Below are 26637 nucleotides of genomic sequence, written 5' to 3'. Positions count from 1 at the left end.
CTTATAGTGTCCAACCTACGGCCAACTTCAGCTGCAACTCTTGGAGGGTGAAGGAGAAGGAGAAACAGGAGAGGGAAAACACAGGCGTGTGAGTGTTTATGAAATTGCCCATTTGGATGCAATACAAAGATGATGACGCGCATGCACAAGCACGTGGGGCTCACCTGAGTCTGGGTGCTGGCTGTACTTCCCAATCACTGGGCCACGGAGATGATGGCAGCACACGGACGAGGACAAAGAAAGCGGGAAAAGGGGGAGAAAGAAAGCACATTAGGCAAGTGTGTGTGTTTCCACGTGGCTGGAATCTCAGTGAATTCCCTGCAGGTCTGGGCCAGAGAGCTAGAGAGGTGGAGAAGGCCTGTGGGACAGTCCCAGGCACTGGAATTAGCACTCGGCTAAACAAAACTCTTCCTGTTGGGAAGGGCAGGCTAAAGCCTCACTGGCCTCATCCTGGGGAGAAGCCTGCACCCTTCGGAACCGACTCTGGCTCACTCCCTGGCCTGAGCCAAGCACTACTTCCGCTGCGCATGAGCCTCATCACCGCTGGCCTGTGCTCAGGGAGCCTCCGCTGCGGCCAGGCCACCGCCAGGGGCGTTATGCTCTGAGTCTGATCCTCAGACGACTTGTCCTTTGCACAAAGTAGCTGTGGCATTCCTTCCTGCTCAGGGAAGAGAGCACAGTGACGTCCCGGGCTGCCTGCACACCCCCTGGAACGCCCACTCCCTGGGAGGGCAGCTCGGGCAGCCCCACCAGGGACAGGATGGTCGAGAGACAGACAACACTTCTCCGGTTCCTTGTCAGTCACAGCTGAAACAAAGACCAGTCCCCAGCGAGATGCAGGATGCACAGGACCTGCCCTTAGAAAACTGCCTCATGAGGCCGAAACCGGCTATTCTCTAACCCAGTGTGTACACAGGCTGAGGAAGTTGTGAGCTTTCTTTCGCTTCCTTCCGTTCTGGACCCTGACGTGTGTCTCAGCCACATCCCACACACCTGACATACCAGAGGCTCTGACCCTCGGTGCACGAGGGTCCCGAGCCCAGTCCCCACAGCCTGGTGGCTCTCCTCATGGCATCCGTGTCCCCACAGTGTCCGAGCTGTCCCAGGAGGCCGGGCACGGTGAGAGGAGGGCTCAGCTGCCTGGCTCACTCACATCTCACCGTGAGCAGGCCACAAAGATGCCTGTGGCTCCTTCCATGCATGGAGGTGCGCCTTGGCTCACATGGCGCTGTTCTGAGTTTGCCTTCTCATACTTGCAGGGGCCACATGGATTCCCCAGCATTCCTTTAAATCATTTAAACATTTACTGAGAAATTCTTTGGCCCAAAGACAAGCTGAGGAACTTGGGAATATCTACTGAAAAGCAGTGTCCCAACGTAAGAGTGTCAACATTTATTTCCCCCTTCATTTCACAGGGAAGAAACAAGCCCTTGTTCTTCTCCGTCAGGTGGTGTCACAGAGATAGTCTGGCCATTAGCGAAGCCGCGGCCACGCAGGTGCAGTCAGGGCGGCTCTGAGTGGGAGCCCAGGGTTGGGGAAGGAGAGGAGAGAAGGCAGTCACCATGCACAGCTGTTAGAGCTGCTGATTTTGAAATACCAGGTCACTGAAAACTCGTCTCAAGTCCCACCAGCCCTTTCGTACACCGGCCCCTTCACCCGGCCCCGCCCCCGCCCCACAGCCCATCCCACTCCCCCGGCTCTACTCACGGTTGAGGAGCCCGAGCTGCAGGAGGGAGGCCAGGGCAGTGAGGATCATGAAGAGCAGCAGCCCTCCCCGGCGCCCCAGGAACCTGACCACCACGCACATAGCCAGGCAGGAGGCCAGGGCGATGCTGGCCATGGTGTAGTAGTCGGCGTAGAAGTTCTCCAGCAGTGGCACCTTCACCTCGTGGCCCATCATGCTCCTTGCGAAGCAGTGGTGGATCCCGAACCCTGTCAGCCTGTGGGAGACACACCGAGAGGGCCATGTGCGGGCACGCAGGGACACCAGGGACCGCGCCACTCCCCGGGAGTCACTGTGTCCAACAACAAGGAATTGTGTGAGCGGCTCCATGTGTAATCAAAAGTGTGCCGTTACCATAAGTGAGTGGATAGGAGAGAGACACGCAGACTGAAGACTTCAGAGAGGTGACCCTCGCTGGGGCGTGCCCACTCCCTGCCATCACTCCAGGAGAAAGGTGTGAGCATAAAGGCAGCGAGGCCTTCTGTTCAAACAGCAATTTCACGGGAACCCCACATGCAAGACAGAGTGCTCCCCTCCTGTCGCTCCTTCAATCCCACATCAGTGACGTAGGAGCTGCTGTCAGACCCACCTCACAGGCGGGCACACAGGCTGAGGGAGGTCCAGCCGCTTGCACACATTACTCAGCTGGCAAAGGACAACCGTAGAGACACACTGCCCGTCTGTGTCTGCCTCTTCCTTTAGCACTCGGGGCTCTGGGGGCTTGGGAATCCGTCCAGAGAATGACCTATTCAACCCTGTTCTGCCACTACTTGTCAAAGGCACCCCGAAGAACCAGTAGAAGCCAGGCCAAATGGTCTTGGAGACTTTCAGTTCTTCATTTACATCCGTTTCCTCCGCTGTCCGGATCAAGCCTCTTGTCTGCCCCACAGGATCACAGAAATCTGCTGGCAACATGCGTCCCAGCTGCTGCAGACAGATGTCTGCTCTGGGAAGCATCTGTGCACGCCCAGGGAGGCTGCAGCAGTGGTGACCACACCACGTGGACTGAACCCAGGGCTCTGAAGGGCCCTTTGGGACGGGGTCTGGTGTGAAACGCTTGCACACTGGGGGAGCCCCTTTGTTATGTCAGCGCTCAGCATCCATTCCCTTCTCCTCCGACTCCCTTGGTGCTCTCATCATGCCTCGAAGATGCAGCAGACCCCACCCCTGCAGCAGGATGCTGCCCTTTGCCAACACATGCCTTTCTGCTTGGGAAGCACTCAGCCGAGGACCCAGCCCCTGGGCGTCCTTTTCTCATCTAGTAACTGAGACTCAGCGCATCTCCTGGCCCGATGACTGCCCTTTCCTCCTGGCTTCAGGAGGGTGCAGGGAAGTCTTCACCTTTCTGTTCTGGTGGAGAGGAAGTCCTCTGACCACAAAGGCAATTTAGGACAACAAAGCCAGAGAAAGAGGCACCCTCCAACAAGAATCATTAGAATGTCATCTTGTCTTTGTCACGTTTTGTGTTTTTTTTCCAAAATACAACTTGGAGAAGTCACTCCATTCTTAATGGTCCTATTGGTCAGTGTCTGCCCGAGATGGACAGTGGTGCGGTGACCGTGCCTGGGGCCAACTCTGGGCCAGGAGGCTGAGGCCTGAGGTCTTGGCCCTGACCACCCGGTGGCCATGGCTGGTCAGTCCCTTGCCTGGGCCATGGTCTCCTCCCTTGGAGGACAGGGTGTAAGTGAGGTCTGAGCTTTCCTATCGCTCTGGCAGGAGAACCTTTTTATCTTCCCCAAATTTAAACAGGAACCCCAATACCGAGACCTGATTCAATGGAGCTGCTTTGACAGAAACAGCTGAGGGGAATGGCAGGACTAGCCTGGCCCATCCTCTCGTGGTCGAAAGGATGCACATCTGTGTGGACTAGCCCAGGGCCCCGCCTGTGCAGCCCGGGGTGGCTGGCTGGGGCTCTAGCTGCGCTGAGGCTGGGGTTGGGGCCCATATCCACCAGCAACTGGTTAGAAAGCTCTGACAGGCTTATAAGACTTAGCTGGGCCCCTCAGCAAAGGGCGGAGCCCTGGGCAGGCCAGAGGGCTGGCTCGGCCATAATTCAAAAACCAGCCGGGAAGGAGGAGGGCCTGGAGGCCCTTTCCGGCCCCTCCCTGTCCTCGCTCTGGGATGTGTCCCTCTGCAACTCACGAGTTCACACACAGGACCACGATGTTCTTCCACAGGTTCCGGGTTCCCACCATCTTCACGATGCAGACCTTCTTGGGCCTCCGGGACAGCTCCTTCTCCAGCTCTGCGGAGAAAGAGAGCGTGACCTCTCCGCAAGGCCGGACCGGCGGCTCAAAGACAGCCGGTGCCCAATCAGGCATCGTGAATGGGGAGAATGCTGTGGGATTTCCCCTCTAAGGCAGGGGACAGGGCCTGGCTGTCAGGATAGCGAAGGTGTTCACGGACTCTAACCTGGCTGTTCAGATTCCCCGCGGGGTGGGGTGTGGAGGGAGCCATGCTCACTGTCAGCCTCTCCTGGGAACCAGGCAGGACACACACACAGTGATTAGCGCAGGCTCATTCCACACGGGCAGAGGTCAGGGCCCAAGGGTGATTCTAGAATGCTGAGCACTCACTGGGCTCTGGGCACTGAGAACAGTGGCGCCGCCCACTGCTCAGAGAAGCCCATGCCGACACGCTCCTTAACTGTGAGCGGAACGCACGATGGCATCGCTGCTGCTTCCGACGCTGCCCCTCCAGTGCATGCATCTTCGAAAGAGAAATAAATGCAGCAACTGGGTGCCTATCTGTGCACACACAGATCACACAATCCACACGTGGGTATACTTTTAACGCTCACAGCCTTTGGCAGCTGGAAAGACATGATGTTTGGGCTGAAAGTGATGCGACCAACCACACAGTTAGGAGACAGTTTCTTGCGAGGCTCAAACGGGCTCCAAAAGCCATTCTGAACAGACTGACGGCATCCCAGGGCCACGTTAACTGGGTTCATGGGTTTGCTCAAGTGCTGGTGTTGACTAGCAAGTTAACATGGAAGATCAAAATAGGCAACGTCTGGACCTCCACGGCCTCCCTACCCCTCTGTGCGCAGAAAAGCCACCGTCCAGCCTCCCAGGCCCTTCTTGCTCCTGCCCAGGCCTGTCCTGGGGGAATAATCCCCTACTCAGGAGCTAAAAGCGAAAAGGACAAGTTAACCAATTGGGTGGCTCGCCAGTGCTCTTTAAGATTGTTAAGGCCACGAAAACAAGGAAAGACTGAGAAACTGCTGTAGTCCGGAGGGGACTGCAGAAACGGGCTGACTAGTGCCATCCTGGAGCAGGAAGAGGTTTCTCATGGGAAGATGGTGACGTGCAGGTAAAGGCTGGTGTTTGGTTAACGGTAGCGTCCCCGTGGCAGTTTCTCAGCTGTGACAACTGTGCCGTGGGAATATCAGATGGTAATAAGAGGGGAGACTGAGTCTGGGGTATTCAGAAATTCTGTACTACTTTGCAACTTTTCTGAAAACTTAAAGTTATCCCAAAAAAGTCTACTACGTTTTTCTTAAAAAGCAGTGGGGGTGGGAAGTTCCCCGTATACTAGGAAGCCTTTGGTGCTCAGAGGAAACAGGCCTGCCTCCCAGAGCAGCAGCTCCCTCAGGGAGTCTCTGAAGAGTGCCCTCCACACCCACACCCCTGTCACCTGCCCCCCTTACTTCTCTCCTGTTCTACCTCCTTCCCGCCATCCAATGGCAGGAGGGCCGCCATCCTCATTAGTTACAGTTGGAAGGAAAATATTTTGCTTAACCATAAGGATTTAGGAGCTTTTTATTTAAATAAAATTTTTTTTTGGATCAGTGTCACCAGCTGTAGCATAGAAAGGAGAAGAAAAAGCCTCTCCTATGTCTGAGAGATACCATACCACTTGAGTTTCCAGAACTTTCTTCCTTTCCATATTTAGGTGTGAAGATTGAGGTCTGTGCACAAGCCAGACAGCTGGCATTTCGGCTGTGTCCACAGACCCTCTCCTGAGGTCTTCCTGACTTCTTTGCTCCCCTTTGTAAAAATGGACTAATTTGATTTACAAACATACTTTCCCCTGGTTAAAAATCTAAAAAACTTTTAAAGAATATAGAAATATTATAGTTAATAGATCATGTTGGATCCAGTGACCTGAGTAATTTCACTTTTGTAAAACTTACCAGGAATCAACTATAATAGCTCCACTTGCTCACCATGAAAATCTTACAAGAAGAAACCTTAAATGCCCATTAAGATGTTTACATAAGTTTAAAGGTTGTGTTTTTTTAAATGTGGCCCAAACCTAACTACTAACACATTATTAGAAGTAAAACAGGGGGTCTGGCCTATAGAGGGATTTTCAATCCCAGCAACAACACAGCACTGGTAACTATTACGCAGCCAGCTCTGGGCAGTGAACTCCCACTGGACAGAGAGGCCCTATAGCCTCAGAGGCCAACCCAAGAGCACTGCCACCCAGAGGCTGACCCACAAACTGACTCTTTGCTAAACACAAAATAAGGCAGTCTGGGAAACAAATGCAGCTTGCTTTAAAATAAGGACTGTGGTTTACAACACAGAGGAACAGTGTATCGCAGGGAAACTCAACACCCTCCTGAATACCTGGCAGGTCTAAGGCGAGCCACACTGAAGAATAGAAGAACCGAAGGACCTTCACTACTGCAATATATTTTTTTTTTCTTTTTTCACCTTTTAACTAAGAAACCAATTTTTTTTTTATTTTTTTTTCTTTTCTTCTTTTTTTTTCTCTTCTTTTTTCCATCATCTGATTTTACCCTTTTAATTACTACCTTCTTATTTTTAACCAGTATTATTACTGCTACCATTTTACCATTTTTTTTTAAAGTGCCATTTTATTTTCTCTTTATTTTATTTTGGGATTAGTGTTCTCCATTCTATTTTCATCGGTATATTATTGGTTGTTTCTAGTTTGCATTCATCTCCAGGGAGCTGTTGCTGGAATTTGTTAGGATTAATGGCTGTTCTATAGGAGTATTCTCCTCATATAAAAAAGTCTCTTCCCCTCTTCCACTTCATTCTCTCTTTTCGCTCTTTTTTTTTCTTTTCTTTTCTTATCTCGCTTTTATTTTCCCCCCTCCTTTTTCCCAATTTCATTTTTGCACTCCTTTTTTTGGTCCCTACTTTTCTTTTCTTTTTTCTCTTTTATCTTTTTCTCTTCCTTCTTCCTTATCCCCTAATTCTCTTAATTCAGGTGGTCACCTTTATTTGGGGTTATTAATATCGTGAATATATTTGTGTATAGTGCCTGGTACGTGGTGCCTTGTTGTGTTGTATTTTGTGCCTTTAAATCAACGCAGCAGATCCAAGCAACAGCAACCTCCTGAGCACCACACCCTCTGCTGAGGAACAGCAGCTGTACGTTTAACCTCGCCCCACCAGCCAGAAGAGCCACCACAGCTGTGAACAGCACCCACGAGAGGAGCTGCTGCCAACTGAAGAGCAGCTGCAACCGCAACCGCCCGAAGAGCAACCACAGACCAAGGAGTCACTGCCATCAAGGGAGCAGCCACTGAACAACTCAACGTCTAGATATGTCAGTGAGATCAAACATGGGTAGACAAAGAAACCCCCAAAGGAAAGAGAAGGAGGACTCTCCAGAAAAGCAGCTAAGTAATACAGAGGCATGCAACATGACAGATAAAGAATTCAGAATAAGGGTCCTAGAGTGCATAAACCGGATGGAGGAAAAAATCAACAACCTCTGCAAGAAGCAAGACGAAACAGATGAAAAAATCGATAACATATGGAAGAAGCTAGAAGAAACAGATGAAAAAATCAACAACTTAAGTAAGACCCAAGAAGAAATGAAGAGTGATATAGCTGCAATGAAAAACTCCATTGAAAGTATCAACAGTAGACTGGGTGAAGCGGAGGACCGAATTAGTGAATTAGAAGACAAGGAAGCAAAACACACCCAAATTGTACTGCAATTGGAGAAAAAAATGAAAAGACAGGAGGAGAGCCTAAGGGAGCTTTGGGACAACATGAAACGAAACAACATACGAATAATAGGGGTACCAGATCAACAGAAGGATGAACGAGGATTAGAAAACCTATTAGAAGAAATAATATCAGAAAACTTCCCTGAGGTGGGGAAGAAAAAAGTCACACAAGCCCAGAGAGTCCCAAACAAGGTGAACCCAAAAAGACCCACACCAAGACACATCATAATTACCATGGCAAATGTTCAGGACAAAGAGAGAATCTTACAGGCTGCAAGAGAGAGACGGAAAGTTACATACAAGGGATCTCCCATTAGATTGTCAAATGATTTCTCAACAGAAACACATCAGGCCAGAAAAGAATGGACGGAAATTTACAAAGTGATGCAAAGCAAAGGACTGAATCCAAGAATACTCTATCCAGCAAGGCTATCATTCAAACTTGAAGGGGAAATAAGAAGCTTCACAGACAAAAAAAGGCTAAGGGAGTTTATCACCACCAAGCCAGCAATGCAAGGAATGCTAAAGGGACTGGTATAAAAATAAGAAATAAAAAGCTCAGAAAGAAAACAGCCACACAAAAACAGAAATGGCTACAAACAAGTACCTTTCAATAATAACTTTAAACGTAAACGAACTAAATGCTCCAAACAAAAGACATCGAGTGGCTGAATGGATAAAAAAACATGACCCATACATCTGCTGTCTACAAGAAACCCACCTCATTAGAAGGGACTCACACAGACTGAAAGTGAAAGGATGGAAAAATATCTTTCAGGCAAATGGAAAGGAAAAGAAAGCTGGGGTAGCAATACTTATATCGGACAAAATAGACCTCAAAGTGAAGGCCATAACAAGAGATAAGGAAGGCCACTTCATAATACTAAAGGGATCAATACAACAAGAAGATATAACCCTGGTAAACATATATGCACCCAATGCAGGAGCACCCAAATTCATAAAAAAAACTCCTGGAAGATATCAAAGGAGACATCGACAACAATACAATCATAGTAGGGGACTTTAATACACCACTGACAGCACTGGATAAGTCCTATAGACAAACAATCAGCAAAGATACAGCAATCCTAAATGACTCACTAGATCAGATGGACTTAATAGACATCTTCAGAACACTTCACCCCAAAGCCAGGGAATATACGTTCTTCTCAAGTGCTCATGGGACATATTCAAAAATAGACCATATATTGGGTCACAAGCAAAGTATCCCCAAATTCAAGAAAATTGAAATCATAAAAAGCGTCTTCGCAGACCACGATGGCATAATATTAGAAATAAACTACAATAAAAACAACCCAAAATACTCAAACACCTGGAAGCTGAATAGCATGCTATTAAATATTGATTGGGTTACCAATGAAATCAAAGAAGAAATTCGAAACATCCTGGAAACTAATGACAATGAAAACACAACAATCCAAAACCTATGGGACACAATGAAAGCAGTCCTGAGAGGGAAGTTTATAGCTCTACAAGCCTATCTCAACAAACAAGAAAAAATGGCAGTAAATCATCTAACTCTACAACTCAAAGAATTAGAAAGAGAGCAACAAGAAAACCCCAGAGTGAGCAGAAGGAAGGAGATAATAAAGATTAGAGCAGAAATAAATGACATAGAGACCAAAAAAACAATACAGAAAATCAATGAAACCAAGAGCTGGTTCTTTGAAAGGATAAACAAGATTGACAAACCTCTAGCCAGACTCACCAAGAAGCAAAGAGAGAGGACCCAAATAAACAAAATCAGAAATGATAGAGGCGAAATAACAACAGACACCACAGAAATACAAATGATTGTTAAAAAATACTATGGACAGCTCTACTCCAACAAACTAGACAACCTGGAGGAAATGGACAAATTCCTAGAAAAATACAACATTCCAAAACTCAATCAGGAAGAATCTAAAAATCTCAACAGGCCAATAACTATGGAAGAAATTGAAGCAGTCATCAAAAAGCTTCCAGCAAACAAAAGCCCAGGACCAGACGGCTTCACAGGGGAGTTTTACCAAACATTCAAGGAAGAACTAAAACCTATCCTCCTCAGACTACTACAAAAAATTCAAGAGGAAGGAACACTTCCAAGCTCATTCTATGAAGCCAGCATCACCCTAATACCAAAACCAGGTAAAGACAACACAATGAAAGAGAATTACAGGCCAATATCCCTCATGAACATAGATGCCAAAATCCTCAACAAAATCTTAGCAAATCGGATCCAGCAGTACATCAGAAAGATCATACACCATGACCAAGTAGGATTTATCCCAGGGATGCAAGGATGGTACAATATCCGCAAATCAATAAACGTGATACATCACATAAACAAATTGAAAGAAAAAAACCACATGGTCATATCAATTGATGCAGAAAAAGCATTTGACAAAATTCAACACCCATTTTTGATAAAAGCTCTCAGCAAGGTGGGAGTAGAAGGATCATACCTCAACATAATAAAAGCCATATATGACAGGCCCACAGCCAACATCATACTCAATGGACAAAAACTAACACCATTTCCCCTAAGAACAGGAACAAGACAGGGATGCCCCCTCTCACCACTCCTGTTCAACATAGTACTGGAAGTGTTAGCCATTGCAATTCGGCAAGAAGAAGAAATAAAAGGCATCCAAATTGGAAAAGAGGAAGTAAAACTGTCCTTATTTGCAGACGACATGATATTATACATACAAAACCCTAGAGACTCCATCAAAAAGCTACTGGACTTAATACATGAATTTGGCAATGTAGCAGGATACAAAATTAACCCCAAGAAATCTGAGGCATTTCTATACACCAATAGTGAACTTTCAGAAAGAGAGATTATAAAAACAATCCCGTTTACCATCGCACCAAAAAAATTAAGCTACCTAGGAATAAACTTAACTAAAGAGGTAAAAGACCTCTACTCAGAAAACTACAGGACGTTGAAAAAAGATATAGAGGAAGACATAAACAGATGGAAGAACATACCGTGTTCATGGATTGGTAGAATCAACATCATTAAAATGTCCATACTACCCAAAGCAATCTATAAATTCAACGCACTTCCCATTAAAATACCAACGGCATACTTCAGAGATCTAGAACGAACTCTCCAAAAATTCATCTGGAATAAAAAAAGACCCCGAATAGCTGCAGCAATCCTGAAAAAGACCAAAGTAGGTGGGATCTCAATACCAGATATCAAGTTGTATTACAAAGCCACTGTTCTCAAAACTGCCTGGTACTGGCACAAGAATAGGCATAAAGATCAATGGAATAGAATAGAGAGCCCAGAAATCGGCCCGAACCAATATGCTCAATTAATATTTGACAAAGGAGGCAAGAACATACAATGGAGCCAAGATAGTCTCTTCAATAAATGGTGTTGGGAAAATTGGACAGATATATGCAATAAAATGAAACTAGACCACCAACTTACACCATACACAAAAATAAACTCAAAATGGATAAAGGACTTAAACGTACGACAGGAAACCATAAAAATTTTAGAAGAATCCAAAGGCAACAAAATCTCAGACATATGCCGAAGCAATTTCTTCACTGATACAGCTCCTAGGGCACTTGAAACTAAAGAGAAAATGAACAAATGGGACTACATCAAAATAAAAAGCTTCTGCACAGCAAAAGAAACCATCAACAAAACAACGAGAAAACCCACTGTGTGGGAAAACATATTTGCCAATGTCATATCTGATAAGGGCCTAATCTCCAAAATTTATAGGGAACTCATACAACTTAACAAAAGGAAGATAAACAATCCAATAAAAAAATGGGCAAAGGACCTAAATAGACACCTTTCAAAAGAGGACATTCAGAAAGCCAAGAGACATATGAAAACATGCTCAAAGTCACTAATCATCGGAGAGATGCAAATCAAAACAACAATGAGGTACCATCTCACACCTGTCAGACTGGCTATCATCAACAAATCAACAAACGACAAGTGCTGGAGAGGATGTGGAGAAAAAGGAACACTTGTGCACTGCTGGTGGGAATGCAGACTGGTGCAGCCACTATGGAAGACAGTATGGAGTTTCCTTAAAAAACTGAAAATGGAACTCCCATTTGACCCTGTGATCCCACTTCTAGGAATATATCCTAAGAAACCAGAAACACCAATCAGAAAGGATATATGCACCCCCATGTTCATAGCAGCACAATTCACCATAGCTAAGATCTGGAAACAGCCTAAGTGACCATCAGTAGATGAATGGATTAGAAAACTGTGGTACATCTACACGATGGAATACTATGGTGCTCTAAAAAGGAAGGAACTCTTACCATTTGCAACGTCATGGATGGAACTGGAGAGCATTATGCTAAGTGAAATAAGCCAGTCAATGAAGGAAAAATACCACATGATCTCACTCATTCATGGATAATAGAGACCATTATAAACTTTTGAACAATAATAGATACAGAGGCAGAGCTGCCTCAAACAGATTGTCAAACTGCAGCAGGAAGGCCGGGGAGGGTTGGGGGGCAGGAGGTAGGGGGGTAAGAGATCAACTAAAGGACTTGTATGCATGCATATAAGCATAACCAGTGGACATAAGACATTGGGGGATAGGGGAGGCTAGGGGACTGTCTAGGGCGGGGGGATAAAATGGACACATATGTAATACCCTTTGTAATACTTTAAGCAATAAAAAAAAAGAAAAAAAAAAGAAGTAAAACAGATGTTGCTAAAGAAGCTGTAGCAATTGTAACTATGACCGAGTTTTGTTTTTTATATAACATTAAACTCTAGAGCCCCAGGTCTGAAGCACTGACTGCAGTCTACAGAGGAACTGCATTCTAATTGGAATGAAATGAACTTGTCTGGGCCACTGACATTTTGTCCGTTAGACATATCACCCACCAGCCTACCAACAACAACATACACTTTCTCAGCACTAGTCTGTTCTGGGAGAAAAGTCCACCAGCCGGGTTACAGGAAACATTAGAGGCCGTCTGAGACCTCCGGAGGTAACTGCATAGGTAACGGAAAGAGGCCTTTCCACCTCTGCTTATCAGACAGAAATCGCAGGGACTTTGTGAAGTCCTTGCACTCGGGAATAACGGGTAAAAAGGGGCATGAGGGTCGACAGACTCTGCATCAAGGAAACAGCTGTTAAAGCAATTCTCCTCCTGCTTCCCAGCCAGGACTCTTCCACCTCCTGGTTTCGAGCCATTAGGAACATTTCAAAACAAAAAACAAATAGAGTCAAGTTAGGTATCTCCCACCCAGGCCAGGCACCTCCTGTCACTCTGAACCCTCTTCTGCCCCCAGGCTAGTCCCTGTGAGATGCAGCCAGAGGGCCTGGGTCTGTCTGGGCGGGGCCTCCCTTCCAGAACGGAGGTAGGGGTGGGGGGTGGCAGTGAGGGGCCCGCAGACCCACCAGAGTCCCGGCTTTCAGCCTTTATTGTTGAGGCTCCTTGGGAAAGTTACTTAGTTGCTCTGTGCCTCAGTTTCTCATCTGTTAAGTGGAACACTGTCCCCACCTCAGAGCACTGTTACAAGAACCGAATGGAAAGCTGACCCAGTCTGTCCCCACTTCTCAACACTGACTGTAGAAGGGAAGGTGTCCCGGCAGACACACTGGAAGGGTCATGACCTCTCTGTGGTTTGGATATCCGGGGAGAGGCCAAAGGACACTTCCCGAGAACAGCAGAGGCCAGCCTCAGAGATGCAGGGGAAACACATGTCAAGAGTCATTAGGATGGGGTGTGAAATAAACTGGCTTTGTTTTAAGTTTGTGTACACTGCTAATGCATTCCTGGTAAAATTGGAAAAACGTCAGATACAGAAATAAAAAACAAGAAAGGACCAAAAGAGAAGGGAGGTAAGGAAGAGGAAGCAAAAAGATGGAAGAAGAGGAGAATGAGAAAAAGAAGAGAGGATGAGGAGGAGGAGGAGGAGGAGGAGGAGGAGGAGGAGGAGGAGGAGGAGGAGGAGGAGGAAGATCTGGAGGAGGAGGATCAGGAGGATCAGAAGGAGGAAGAGCAGGTGGAGGAGGCGAATTAGGAGTAACAGGAGAAGAAGGAGAAGGTGGAGGAGGAGGATCAGGAGCAGCAGGAGGAGCAGGTGGAGGAGGAGGAGCAGGAGGAAGAGGAGGAGGGGGATCAGGAGGAGTAGCAGGAGGAGCAGGAGGAAGAGAAGGGGGAACAAGTGGAGGAGCAGCAGAAAGGGGAGGAGGACGAGGAGCAGGAGAAGAAAGAGGAGCAGGAGGAGCAGGTAGAGAAGGAGCAGGAGGAGGGGGAGCAGGTGGAGGAGGAGGAGGAGGGCCAGGAGAAGGGGGAGCAGGCGGTGGAGGAGGAGGAGCAGCAGGAGGAGGGGGAGCAGGTAGAGGAGGAGGAGCAGCAGCAGCAGAAGGAGGAGGAGCATGAGGGGCAGGAGGAGAAGGACTTTGGACAAGTTACCTATTTTTAGGGACCCTGAGTGGCCTGATACATGGCCCCTCTTTTCTCACTTCAGGTTCCAAACAGATGGAGAAGATAAAAAGCAAGGCAGGTGAGGACAATATCTGTGCTCCACCACTGGGAGGGGCCTGAGGTTGGGATACCTGCATCGTACAGACTCATCTGCCCATCTTGGCAAGGCTGGGCCACGCTGGCTTCCCCGGGTACTGCCCGAGAGGGCCTGTTGTCTGAGGACACAGGACCTGCCCCCTGCACCCTGCACATGGTCCAATCTCCAGGAGAAAAAGAGGAGAGGGGTCCGCTCTGCCTCCTTGGGTCTGGCTCCTTCCACGAGGAGGGAATGTGGGGTGTGGGGAAGCAGTGCCTCCCAACGTTCAGCCTCTCTGGGCCCGGTTTCCTCACATGTACAGCAGGACGGTCTGGTTATGGCCCTCCTAAGGCTCTGATGAGGATCATATGCACATAGTGTTTCAGCCAGGCCTTGCGGGGGCACTGCCCAGTGACTGCCGGCATTGCTGCAACTAGGAGCAGGGGTGGAGTTCTTATTCCAAGATTTCTCTGTACAGTGGCTGCAGTCCATGCGGCCACATTTGAAACCAGCAGGCTCTACTCCTGCAGTACATGTTCAAAATCTTGGGAATTATGATACAAGGAGAGCTGTCAGTACTTGGATGTGCCATGTGACCCTAATGATTGTAGGAGTGATACTGTGACAATGACACTCCAGAGCAGACCCAAATATTGGTGGTAATTCAGCTGCAAACTCCACTGAGAAAATCTGCCATGTTCAATAATAAACTGAAGATCTGTTTAAAAGAGGAAGGGCATGGAACATTTTGCAACATGAGGTTTTCTTCTGGCCTGAATCCAAGATTAGGATACGCTGACAGGGTCAGGAGCTCCCCTGACGCATGCACCTGCAGCCCAACCTGAGACACTCCTCCACCTCCAGGCAACACAACCAGTAACTACAGCTGACCACGTTTCATGTATTTACTAGCTTTCGTGGAAGGCCTGCTAGCAGTCAGGTCTGCTAGTGCTGGGCAACAGCAGAACCAGGCTCTGCAGACACAGGGCGATGGGCCCGGAGGAGCCACACAAACCGTTCATCACAGCTGGATGCTGGCAACGGGCCCCGGTGTCTGCAACTGAGATGGTGCACCACTGGAGAGCTGGCCGGGGTCTGAGGAGTCAGGCTAACCTGAGGACTGGTTTCCCAGGAGCTGGCCGAACGAGGGTGAGGCTGAGGACAGGGAGGGCCCTGCAGCCAGGAAGCACTGGTGCATTCTGAGGGCCCAGCGAAGGCCAGAGCATCTGCGAGAGGCAGGCAGACGTGAGACAGGGTCTCAGAGCAGTTGAAGGACTGGGGGTCTAGCCTAAGGGTCCTGGGAAGCAGTTCTGAGTAGGAGGTGATGTGAGGGGAAGGGTAGCAGTGAGGATGGAGTCAAGGAAGGTAAGAGGCGAAGTAGGACACTAAGGTGTTGGGAGGTGGATTAGGTGAGGCGATGGGAAGATTTCCAGCAGAAAAGCGAGTCCAGCCTAAGAAAGTTGGAAGTGACTAATTTAGATGAAACAGACACCTGTCTTCCTGCAAGCATTGGGCGGCTTCTGCCGCGATGCTCTCATCAGTGTGTTCGAGAGCTGGGTGTGAACAAGATCAGGAGGCAGGTGTGAATGCAGTGCCCCCAGGAGTGGGGGCACTGAGGGGGGGCGGGGAGGCCACCTGTGCCAGGGGCACCAGCATAAAAAATCACACCAGCAAAACTCAGAGGCAAAGAAAGGGGAAAATTCATTTCCCTCCAGAAATAGGAGGGAAATGAATGAGTGTAATTTGGATTGAGAAAACAAGCTTTTCCCAGACAGTATTTCAACCTGAAAGAAGTAGAACATGTGATTTAATTAGAGAAATTCCCGAAACAAATTACACGGAAAGACTTAAGAGCATTATCTTCATAATGAATGGGGCCTGGATAAGTTTCGGGAAGATAGCTGGACACTCCAAAATCAGCAAACATGCCCAAAAGGAGGAAAGTGAATTCAATACGAATTCCTCTCCAAACAGGCACATTTGTCTCAGAGCCCAGCCCCCTCTCTCAAAAACAGCCAGCGAAGCCACTTCTGCTGGACTTCTTGGGTTCAAGTCCCCGCTCAACTACTTACTCAGTATATGACCTCTGGCAAGATACTTAACCCTCCCTGTGCCTCAGTTTCCCCTCCTGCAAACACAGATGATTATAGTAACCCCCTCAGAGGACTCAAGTTGGGAAGAAATATAAGTTAATACACATCGAGCATTTAGGGGTAAATATCAGATGTAAGTTAACATTTGCAAGTCATTTAGAAAAGTGTCTGGTCATTGCCGCGGGACAAGGGCCACAGCTGCCCTCTGCAGAGCACCAGCACTCAGCGCTCTTCTCAGAAAGCAGACCTGGCGCATGTCCTCCTTTGTTCCAGTAAAGCATGGGCTCTGGGCCTCCTGAACTCTTGCCTGTGCTGACGTGGAGGTGGCCTGGCCTTGCTGTCCTCACCTCCTAGGTCCTGGGCACAGGCCAAGGCAGGGGCTCACCTGGCCGAGCAGCAGCATCTGGGACACTGAACCCCAGGTCCCCTGAGTCAGGAGGCTGTGAGCAGCCTGTCTCGGACCACGGAAGAGGCGCGTACAGAAGCCTTTCCCGGCCAGTGGGCTCTGAGCTTCTCGGCTCCTGCTCCTTTCCCATCGGGACCGGCACATTCTCCAGCTTCACGCAGGTGTCTGCTCACCTGTACTTGGAGCCAGGCTCCCCAGCGCTCAGAGTGGGTCCGCACCACCGCGCTCAAGCCCTCCGCTCTGAGATTTTCCCTACAGCACGCATCCCCCGGGCGCACTACACATCTCTGTGTGCACTGTGGGCCTGCACACCGGCCGGCAGGCTCCACGAGAGCAAGGCTCTGCCTCCTGCTTTCTCTGCTCTGGAGCAGTGGCTGCACATGGCGGCGCTTAGTGAATGTCTGCGGCATCCAAGTTTAGGTCACGGCGGGAAATGTGCGTATCTCTCTGGGACAAGGGCCTGCAGATTATTTGCCTGGGAAATTTATAACAACAGTGCCATCGATGCGGGTCTTCAGGTTGGGGGAGTGGGTCGGGGCTTGGGTTGGGTCTACCAGGGGCTTTCAAAAGGGCATCTGTGCACCGTGGGCGCCAGAATCTCTCCTAGTGTTTACTAAAAGCGCACGTTCTTAGCGCTTATTCCAAATTGACTGGATCAGAACCTCTTGTGCCAGGGAAGGCCCTGGAGCCTGGATTTTAACAGCCTCTTGGTGATATTGTGGAGCCGCAGCTTGAGAACTGGATCTGCCCTGGGAGGATGTTGCCAGTGGGCCTGAACACATCTGCAGAAATGCTTCACGCTCCTACTTCCTCAGCCCCCACAAATCGGTCATGACAGGTATAGACGGTGGCGGCTCCCTGAGGTCGCAGTTGGGAAAAGAAAGGTAGTGAAGCCAGCCGCTCCCAGCCAGTGCTCTGAGGGCCTTTGGACCTGGCAGGTAGGCAGGCAGGGCTGTGCCAGGCTCGGGCATTTTTACCTGCCCCCCGCCCCCCGCATGTTCCCTTGGCAACCAGGTGCACATTAGGCTCACACTGCACGCTGGGGTTTGGGCAGGCTATGTGGGGCCCACAGTGTGTCAGACCTGGCCAGGAAAGACCCAACTCCTAGAGGGTGGAGAGAATTTCAATCCGCCCATGTTCCTAGCCTATCTGCAGACATTAAGCAACCATCACAGGACATGAAGCCGCTAGCTAGGACAGCTGCTTGGAAAACCAGCCATCCCCAGCATCGGGGAACTGCTCTGACACTCGGTCCAGGACAGGGGCGCCTCTCACAGGGCCTGTACTCACCGGGCATCACGCCTTTGATGTCAGTCTCAGTGTTCATGGAGTTCTTCTGGGTGAAGTGCAGGATCAACTTCTTCGCAGACTCAAACTGCTGGGTAGCCATCAGCCACCGGAGGGACTCGGGGAATACCCTTCAAAGACACAGAGGGAATCGGTGAGTACCTCTGGTTCTGGAGGGCACTGAGTTGGGCTGATGGCCCAGGCAGGTGAACTTTGAGGAGTTGTCCCACTCAGTTTCCGCCCTCATGCTGTGGGATCCCATGAATGCTTAGGACTCCCATTAGCCCAATTAGGGGCAATAAGACTGTGGGTGCTGGAGTGTTGCTAACTTTTTTATAGAAAGTATAATAATTGTGATTTTTAAAATTTGGCAGAAAGGAACAACATCCTACCAACTTTGTCAGTGTACATATACTTTAAAAAATAACCATGTATTGCCCAGCCCATGTGGCTCAGTGGTTGAGCATTGACCCATGAACCAGGAGGTCATGGTTTGATTCCCGATCAAGGAACATGCCTGGGCTGTGGGCTCGATCCCCAATAGGGAGTGTGTAGGAGGCAGCCAATCAATGATTCTCTCTCATCACTGGTGTTTCTCTCTCTCTCCCTCTCTCTGGAATCAATAAAAACATTAAAAAAATAAACCTAGGTATTTCTAAACCATGTCTAAGAAATCATTGAAGGGCTATATTTGTTATATTTTGTCACAGAGAAACAAATGTTAATAGGATAATTTTAAGTTCAAAAAATGCCTCCAATACTAGCAACCTAACAGTTACTTTCAGTTCTTGAAGATCTGAAGACTGATTTTCCCAGGCCTTACCTATAGAATTAGCTTCATTTTGCAAACTGCAGTAACACCTCCCTGATATGATGCCATAACACAGCAGTTTCCAAGTTCTGGTAGCAACAGATTCCTTTGCTTGCTTTTAGGATAAAATCTTGTGTAAAGCACCAATAGAAGAAAAACTAGTGTTTTATTATCCATGCATTTTGTACATTTACATTTATGACAACACTAGAGGACCGGTGCACGGATTCGTGCACCAGTGGGGTACCTCAGCCTGGCCTGTGCCCTCTCACAATCCAGGACCCCTTGGGGGATGTAGTAGTGCGCTAGGGAAGAGCCTGAGCAGGGCTGGGCACTGTGCTGCTCCCACTTATCCCGGCCCTGCTGCACCGCCACCTCCGCCACTTGGTAGTGCTGCCACAGAGGCGGGAGAGGCTCGAGCCGCCACAGCTGTGTTCACCAGTTGTGAGCCTGGCATCTGGCACCCATCGTCAGGCAGCTGAGCAGCGCTCCAGCTGTGGGAGCGCACTGATCACCAGGGGGCAGCTCCTGCGTTGAGTGTCTGCCCCCTGGTGGTCATTGAGTGTCATAGCAACCAGTCAAACAGTAGACTGGTCGAACAGTTGACAAGTTGTTTAGGGTTTTATTAGTATACTAGAGGCCCAGTGCATGAAAATTCATGCACTGGAGGGGGGGTTCCCTCAGCCCGGCCTGCCCCCTCTCACAGTTCGGGAGCCCTCAGGGGCGGGAGGCAACCTGGTGCTCAGGGGAAGGCAACACCCCCATCACACCTCTGCTGCTGCCACTGCCAGCAGCGCAAGCCTTGGTCAGCCCTGGTTACCTGAGCCTCAGGCGGCCCTGGGTGGCTGGGGGGCTGAGAGGCAGGTGTGAGGCAAGGCTGGGCCCCTGGGGGCAGGCCCAGCCTTGCCCTGTGCCTGCCACCCTGGTGGGGCTGAGGGAACTGGGCACCACCATCTTTGAGGGTGGGGCAGTCAATTAGCATATCCCCTCCTTATTAGCAGTGGTCGCCACCATCTTTGAGGGTGTGGCAGTCAATTAGCATATCCCCTCCTTATTGGCTGTGGGTGCCGCCATCTTTGCAACAGTGTGAGGGTCAATTAGCATATTCCCTCCTTATTGGCTGTGGGTGCCACCATCTTTGTGACAGTGTGAGGGTTAATTAGCATATTAGATAGGATATATAGATTAATAAGTCAAAGAGAACAATGTTCCTGTTTGGAGCAGAGTCAGCTCACTTTTCTTGTAAAAGCCCAAATAGTCCATATTTAGACTTTTTAGAACCATAAGGTCTTTGCCATAACTCCTCAGCTCTGCCTGGAGTGCAAGCAGCCAGAAGGCATGCGCAGGGTGGGTGCTGCTGTGCTCCCTGAGGATTGCATTGTAAAACGGCGGTGGCCCTGACTGGAGAAGCAAATACTGGAAATCAAAGTCGTAGCCTTTGTCAGCCCAGTGCTTCGTTCAGTCACCACTCTATTTTATTCAGTGACACGGGAACAGGAGTCCTGATCGGCACTGATAAGTCTTCATGGTAACCACCCAACACCTGCCCTGCAAGCTCAGAGTCTCTAATTAAAGTAATTCAGAAGCTGGAAAACGTTATCAGAGGGACATTTTTATTTCCAAGTCACATCACTAATGGTATCTAACAACTGCTCTCTCTCACCTAGCTGCACAAAAATCAAGTTTCTACTTGCTTGCGACTGCCTGTTGCAGAAACAGCCAGGCAGGTTCCCACTGAATTTGGGGGGATTTGGGATGGTTTAATCTGAACACCAATCCATGCTGGAGACCTGGGGGACTTGTTAAAGAGCCCCCTCTTGCACAGCTGCACGGAAGTATGGGAGGGCTGTGTGATGGCCCAGAGCTTCAAAACAGGACCAGAAAGTCTCCTGTCTTTTCATCTGAGAGCCCAGTGGGAAAGCCACTAAAATATACGTTTCAAATGGTAGGCACTCACTTAAAAAAAGTAAAAATTAATGTTTGCTTTGCTGGCCTGTAGTTTTTACAAATCAATTTTGAGAACTATAATGCAAGCAAAGAGAAACATTCAGAATATATAGATGCTAAATAGGTATTCATGTCTGGCTATGTTTTTGACAGATTTTTTTCTTTACAACAACATAACCTAACCCAAATGCCAGCCTTTCTATCTCTCATCTATATTATTTCCATCTTTCTGATCTATTTGGCTTTAGTGTCATTTTCTCATTTCTTGACATGGACACATAGATCATTAACTTTAACTCTTCCTTTTTAACGTATGAATTCATGCTTCAAATTTTCATTTAAGCATCACTTCAGTGACATTTCACAAGTGTAGACATGTAGTTCTTACTGTGATTTGATTCTAAATATTTCATGATTTCTATCAGGATTTTCCAAATATACAGGTTTTGAGATGGGGGTGGTGGTCAGGTTGCACTCTTGCTTCATTAGTGTTGCTAAATCATGACCATAAAACACAGTGTGCACTACTGGCCTCTTTGGTCTCCTTGGGCCTGGCTCTGACACAGGATATGCTTTCTTTGTTCACATGGGGCTCCGTGTGCAACCTTGAAGCCAGGCTACTCTGTGTTGCACTCTCTCTGCTCTAGTCTGTCTGATCGCGTTGTAGAGCCTGAGAAGCGGGTCATTCTGCCCCTCTGACCGCAGGTGTCAGGTCCTGACCTGGGGAGAGCCCTCTGCGAATGGGCCGGTCTGAGCAGCTGGCCCCACGGTGGGTGATGGCAGGGTCCTGGGTGTTGGTTGGAGGCTAAAGAAACTCAGGCCAGCTAAGAATAGTCCTCAACTTCAAGATGCCCCAGATGACATCACAATGGGACAGGCCACCTTCCATCGCACATGACAGTGGCAGTGCAGGGCCTTGCTGACTCTACCTGCCTAGGCCTGAGTGCAGGACCAGAGGGGAGGCAGAGGGCAATGAAACAGTCTGTTGTGTTCAAGGAGCAGCAAACTGGTAAAACCAGAATGCTATTTATGAGATGAGAGAGGCAGGACCCAGGGAGTGGAGGATGCTGCACATTATGGACTCTAATGAGCAGCAGCCATCTGACTGGAAGGAACTGAAGCAGAGAAGCAGGGTGCTCCCAGGAGGGTTGGGCACAAGATAATGGGCGAGCTCCCATTGGCTACCCAGCCCATCTCCCGAGGCAGACTGCATTGCAGACCACCCTTCCCACAACTGGATCTATGCTCGCCAGGCACTCTTCTCCTGTTTCCTGTGGGAATGATTCTCTCAAGCTTGTTATATGGTAGTAATATCATCCCCATTTCATAGATGGGAAAATTCAGGCACAGAACTTTCAAGGACACAGTCCAGATTCCAGAGCTGTTAGATGGCAGAGCTGGATTCCAACCCCGGCAGCCTGACTCAGGAGCCCACATTTTCCCCCTCAGTGGACAAAGAAACTCACCCCACGTGCCTACATGGTACTCGGATGACTAAAGTTCAGGTGGTACTTTCCTAAGCAATGCTCCTTCAGTGTTCCAGAATGCCACAGGCCCAAAAGCACATGTACAGAATACTGAAGCTCACGTATTTAAATTTGCCTCAAAGTCATAAAGAACTCACTGGACTATCAGCCTATGAGAAAGCCCAGAGACAGCTATTCTAGTTTGAATAATGTGCAGTGTGGCCACATTATGAAAATTTATTGAAATATCTCCTGACGAGTACATAATGTAATAACACCATGACAATTACAAATCCAGCCAACGGCTGAGGACCTGTGAGGAACAAAGGCTGAGAAACTGCGTGTGGTAGGCAGCTGAAGGCCATGTCTGCCTGGTGCACGCTCGCATGTGGATGGTGAGAAAGTGACCTTGGGGATGACTTCTGCAACCACAAAAGGTTAACGAGGCTTGGGAGCTGTAGCGGCTTCTCTGGGGGATAGCTCTGCAGTGGCTGCTGGAAGCAGCTGTGGCTACAGGAAAAGGAAATAGTCCGTGGAGTGAATAGTGGAACGGGAAGTTTCAAAAACTGGAAGCGTTTAATTTTTTCAAGCTCATCATGCAGCAGTACTATTATTACGCCTCTCTACAGATGGGAAAACGGCAAAGGAAGTCCAAGTACACTGCCCAGATAACACAGCTATTAAAGTGGCCGAGCTAGATTGAAAGCAGACAGTCTCACTTGAGATTCTCAGGCTGTGATCACTAAGCTGGCGATTCAGCGAGTCCCAGGGCTTCTGTGGAAAGGAACTGGGCAAAACTGGTCCTGTTTAGTTTGAAAGCCACTGCAGGAAGCAAGGGGCAGAATAAGAGCAAAAAAAATCACTGCTGTGCAGAAGTCTCATCTCCTCGTGGCTGATGGTCCTCTTACCCCAAGGCCAGTGACTGGTCATCTGGAGGCCTTCTCCCAAACATGTTCAGGATGGTTAGAGGGTCCACAGTCCCTAGTCACAGTTCCAGAACCCAAAAGCTTCTGAAATCCACAGCCCTTCCCATTCATCTCACTTGGCAATGGAACCTGAACTGACCTGACCTCATATGGCACTGCAAAAATATTGACTATCTGTGCTGAGTAGCCAGAGACTGTGATGAGAGTTTGGCAGGTCCGTATTTCCAATAGGTGATGGGAGGGCTGCCCATGGTGACACAGCATGAGGCGTGTGCCCAGTATCGACACTGGGGGATATCTGCCTGGTTCCCCTGAGGCTATCCTAGCCACAGTCAGAGGTGGGATTACCATTGGCAAAGAGTTACAGCTGAGGAAACTGGAGTCAACATCTTTGGCTAGAAAAGTAATTTTTAATTAAGCAAATCACACATAAATCCATATTTTACTTAAAAATTAAAATATTCCAGAGAAGACAAAAGCCCTCCTTGACCTCTTGTCCCAATCTGGCCCCCTGCACTGCCTCTTCCCCACGAGGGGCTGACCCCTCGATGGTGGTGGGGACCCTCCAGTCGCACTGTGGGCACTCACACGCCCATCGACCTCGTGCTTCCTCTTGCTAGAGCCACTGCCCACTTTCAGTGCAAGATACCAGTTTTGCTCTCAAAATCTCCCTTCCTTCCAGACCGCTACACATTTGCCCACCGACGGGTCCAGGAACCGTCACCCTTGTGTGTTGTACACACAGGTTTCTATCTGGATACACCCACACTAACGATCTACTTGTGAGCAGAGGGCACCACTGCAAGGGTGATCCAGCCTCAGAACAACCTGCACCACCTGAATTTCAGTTCTTAGAACCTAAAGCCACCACATGGTCACTTCCCCTGTGGCCTCAATTATTCTACAAAGCGCCAAGAACTAGAAAGTAAGTGAAAAACGCTTCTGACTGAATAACAGGGAGGTTAAAGAAGCCAACCACTGAAAACAGATTTTCTTCAGACGAGGACCCCGAGTTCCAGGTTAGAAGTCCCCAGGCCACAGGCAGGGGTGGGGGAGGCGTTTGGAGCAGAGAGGGCACGCTGGCTCCCAGAAGACAGCGTGGGAAAGCCAGGTGTCCCCACCTCCACCAGGCAGGCACAGGACCTCACACACTGGGAACCCCTGGAAGGCTCACACTGCCGTACCACAGACATGCCTGATGCCATGATGAAAATCCTTGAATCGCTCACCGAGAACAGGCGAAGTTACAACACTGGAAGCTTCAGAGTCAGAGAGGGTCTCGGATTTGCATGTGGCCCAGCCCCACAGTGCACAACAGGTGGGCTGAGCCCAGACAATGCCTTCCTGGGGACATCCAGGCAGGGACAGACATGGCACTTGGTCTTTAGACCCCTACACCAGTGTCATTTCTCCACATCACACGATGTTTATAGTGCTGTTTAAAAGTAGAAAAAGTATATTTTAGAAAGATATCTACCAAATAGCCAAAATAAAGTGTTAATCCTTAAAGAGATAACACTTATTTACATGGAACCATTTTTCCATGGGCATCACGTAAATGTTACCACCTCAGGACAGAAACGTTGTCTGTTTCCCTGGTTGATGCCACTGGATGTTGTTCCTCAAAGCCCAGTGTCAGTGTGCAATGAAACAAGACCCTACCCGCCCCTCCTCCGCAGCACCCCACTCGCCGCTGCCTTCCAGACCACAGCACCTTATGGTTTCATAGTCACGTGCTGCTTCTCAGACACTTTCCCAGCTTTGTCTGCACTCCCGCTTTTTCTACTGTTTGGCTAAGTCTCAAGCCCATCCGATTCACATTTATAGATCTGTTTTCCATCTTAGTCCCTGTGACCTGTAACTCCATAGAATCAGTCATTAAAACTCAAGACTTGATCCTTTCTTAATACTATGAAGTTGATATTTTTTCCTTGACATTTAAGAATAAAACCAAGCATTCCTTCTACCCAACTGGAGGATCTGACAGACAGGTGTACCACCTGGGCTGCTTTCCTGCTAACTCATTTACCACCTGTCCTGATAAAATGCCAGCATGGCGTTCTCTACATTTTAGCATATCTGTCCTCTTTAAATTACATGAGAATATTTACTCAAAAATATATAGAAAGGAAATAAGATGAACTGCAAACACCCTGGCATTTATTTTCAAGTCACTTGTTTTACTGAAGTGCTTAGTTTTATAACTCAGTGTAGACAGGTGTGCCTTCGTGTTGTGATGCAACATTACATCATTCCTGGATTAAACATGCACTGAGCATGCTCAACCTGCCAGTCGAGAAAAGCATGTAGATTAACAAATGCCTTACAGGTAAGAGCTTCTATCAAATAGGTTGCCCAATGCCGAGGGAAGGACACTGTGAGACGGGGGAGGGAGGGGAAAGAATCACGGAGGGCGCTGTAGGACTGAAGCTTCCCTGAACACGTCTATGAAGAAAGTCTTAGACTGTAGGAAGGTGCTTTGGATTTACAGAGGTGATTCTAGCTATTATTTTGGGGTTCTACCAAGTATCACAGTCAATATGAAATTCTGAAAAGATTCTCCAAATTAAAAAAAATAATTCAAAGTCTAGCATTGAATTAAATACCAATTGGGAGAATATTTTTAAGTTTCTGGTTCAAAGCTCTTACAAAATATAGTATTGGACAAGCAGATAAGTTTTCACTTGGATTTTTAAAAAAACAAACTAGTTCTGTTTTTAGATAAGTAGGTTCAGGTCAAGAGATAGCAAATGGACATGAATTAGCTCTTTAAAAATGTCAAGTTTATGATTTGAGTCAAACTTAGTAATTTAGGGAGAAGAGCTGAGTATCATGTAATCAAATAAAAGTTATGCCCTGGCTCTTCTGCCCTGGTTTGCTCAATGGTTAGAGTGTCAGCCAGTGGACTGAAGGGTCTCAGGTTTGATTCCCAGTCAATGGCATGTACCTCAGTTGCAGGCTCGATCCCAGGCCCCAGGGTGCATATGGGAGGTAACCAATTGATATGTCTCTCTTACATCAATGTCTCTCCCTCTCTCTCTTTCTGTCTCTCTCTCTTCTTCCCTCCCACTCTTTCTCTCCCCCCTCCCCTCCACACTCTCAAAAAAAAAATCAATGGAAAAAATATACTTGGGTGAGGATTAAAAAAAAAAAATTTAAAACAAATTAAAAAAATTGGCTCTTAGGATGGTTAAAACCCAATGTTTTCCCAATGCAAAGGAACTCTTCTTGCAAATCTCTTTGTAAAACAAGGAATTCTTTTATTTAAATGGCCATCCCACTGATTTGTCACATACACTCACACCATTGATTGGCTCTATTGCTTTTCCAAATAATGTATGTGCAAGCTCCCTACTTCTTTTACTATAGAAATGCGGAGGGAACATATCAGGAATCTTGGGCTTATAAACCAGTTTTGTGACTGGCCACTTAACCCTTCAGGCCTCAGTTTCCCCACATCTGTAGAATGGGTGATAATGGGCAATGGATGGTGGAATGATCCTAAGGCCTCACTCAGTTC

General features: G+C 48.2%; 1 protein-coding gene across 9 annotated transcripts in view; it reads right to left on the bottom strand.

Annotated features, from left to right (window-relative positions):
* Nucleotides 1-26637, bottom strand: part of SLC22A23 (solute carrier family 22 member 23) — a 189745-nt gene that overhangs the window by 17321 nt on the left and 145787 nt on the right. For 3 of the 9 annotated variants that reach the window (XR_004974194.1, XR_004974196.1, XR_004974195.1), the window contains 2 exons: nt 17971-18098; nt 3866-3968 (listed from right to left, as the gene is read on the bottom strand). Coding sequence is in view for 5 of the 9 variants with exons in the window: in XM_036351009.1 (XP_036206902.1) it covers nt 16-39; nt 165-197; nt 1708-1940; nt 3866-3968; nt 17971-18098 (521 nt within the window). In the remaining 4 variants the exon portion in view is untranslated. The other 6 variants (XM_036351009.1, XM_036351011.1, XM_036351010.1 and 3 more) reach the window with 4 other exon arrangements.

This window comes from Myotis myotis, unplaced genomic scaffold (genome assembly GCF_014108235.1).
Source record: "Myotis myotis isolate mMyoMyo1 unplaced genomic scaffold, mMyoMyo1.p scaffold_m19_p_2, whole genome shotgun sequence".
NCBI classification, from domain to species: domain Eukaryota; kingdom Metazoa; phylum Chordata; class Mammalia; order Chiroptera; family Vespertilionidae; genus Myotis; species Myotis myotis.
This window is presented reverse-complemented; position numbering and strand designations above follow the sequence as displayed.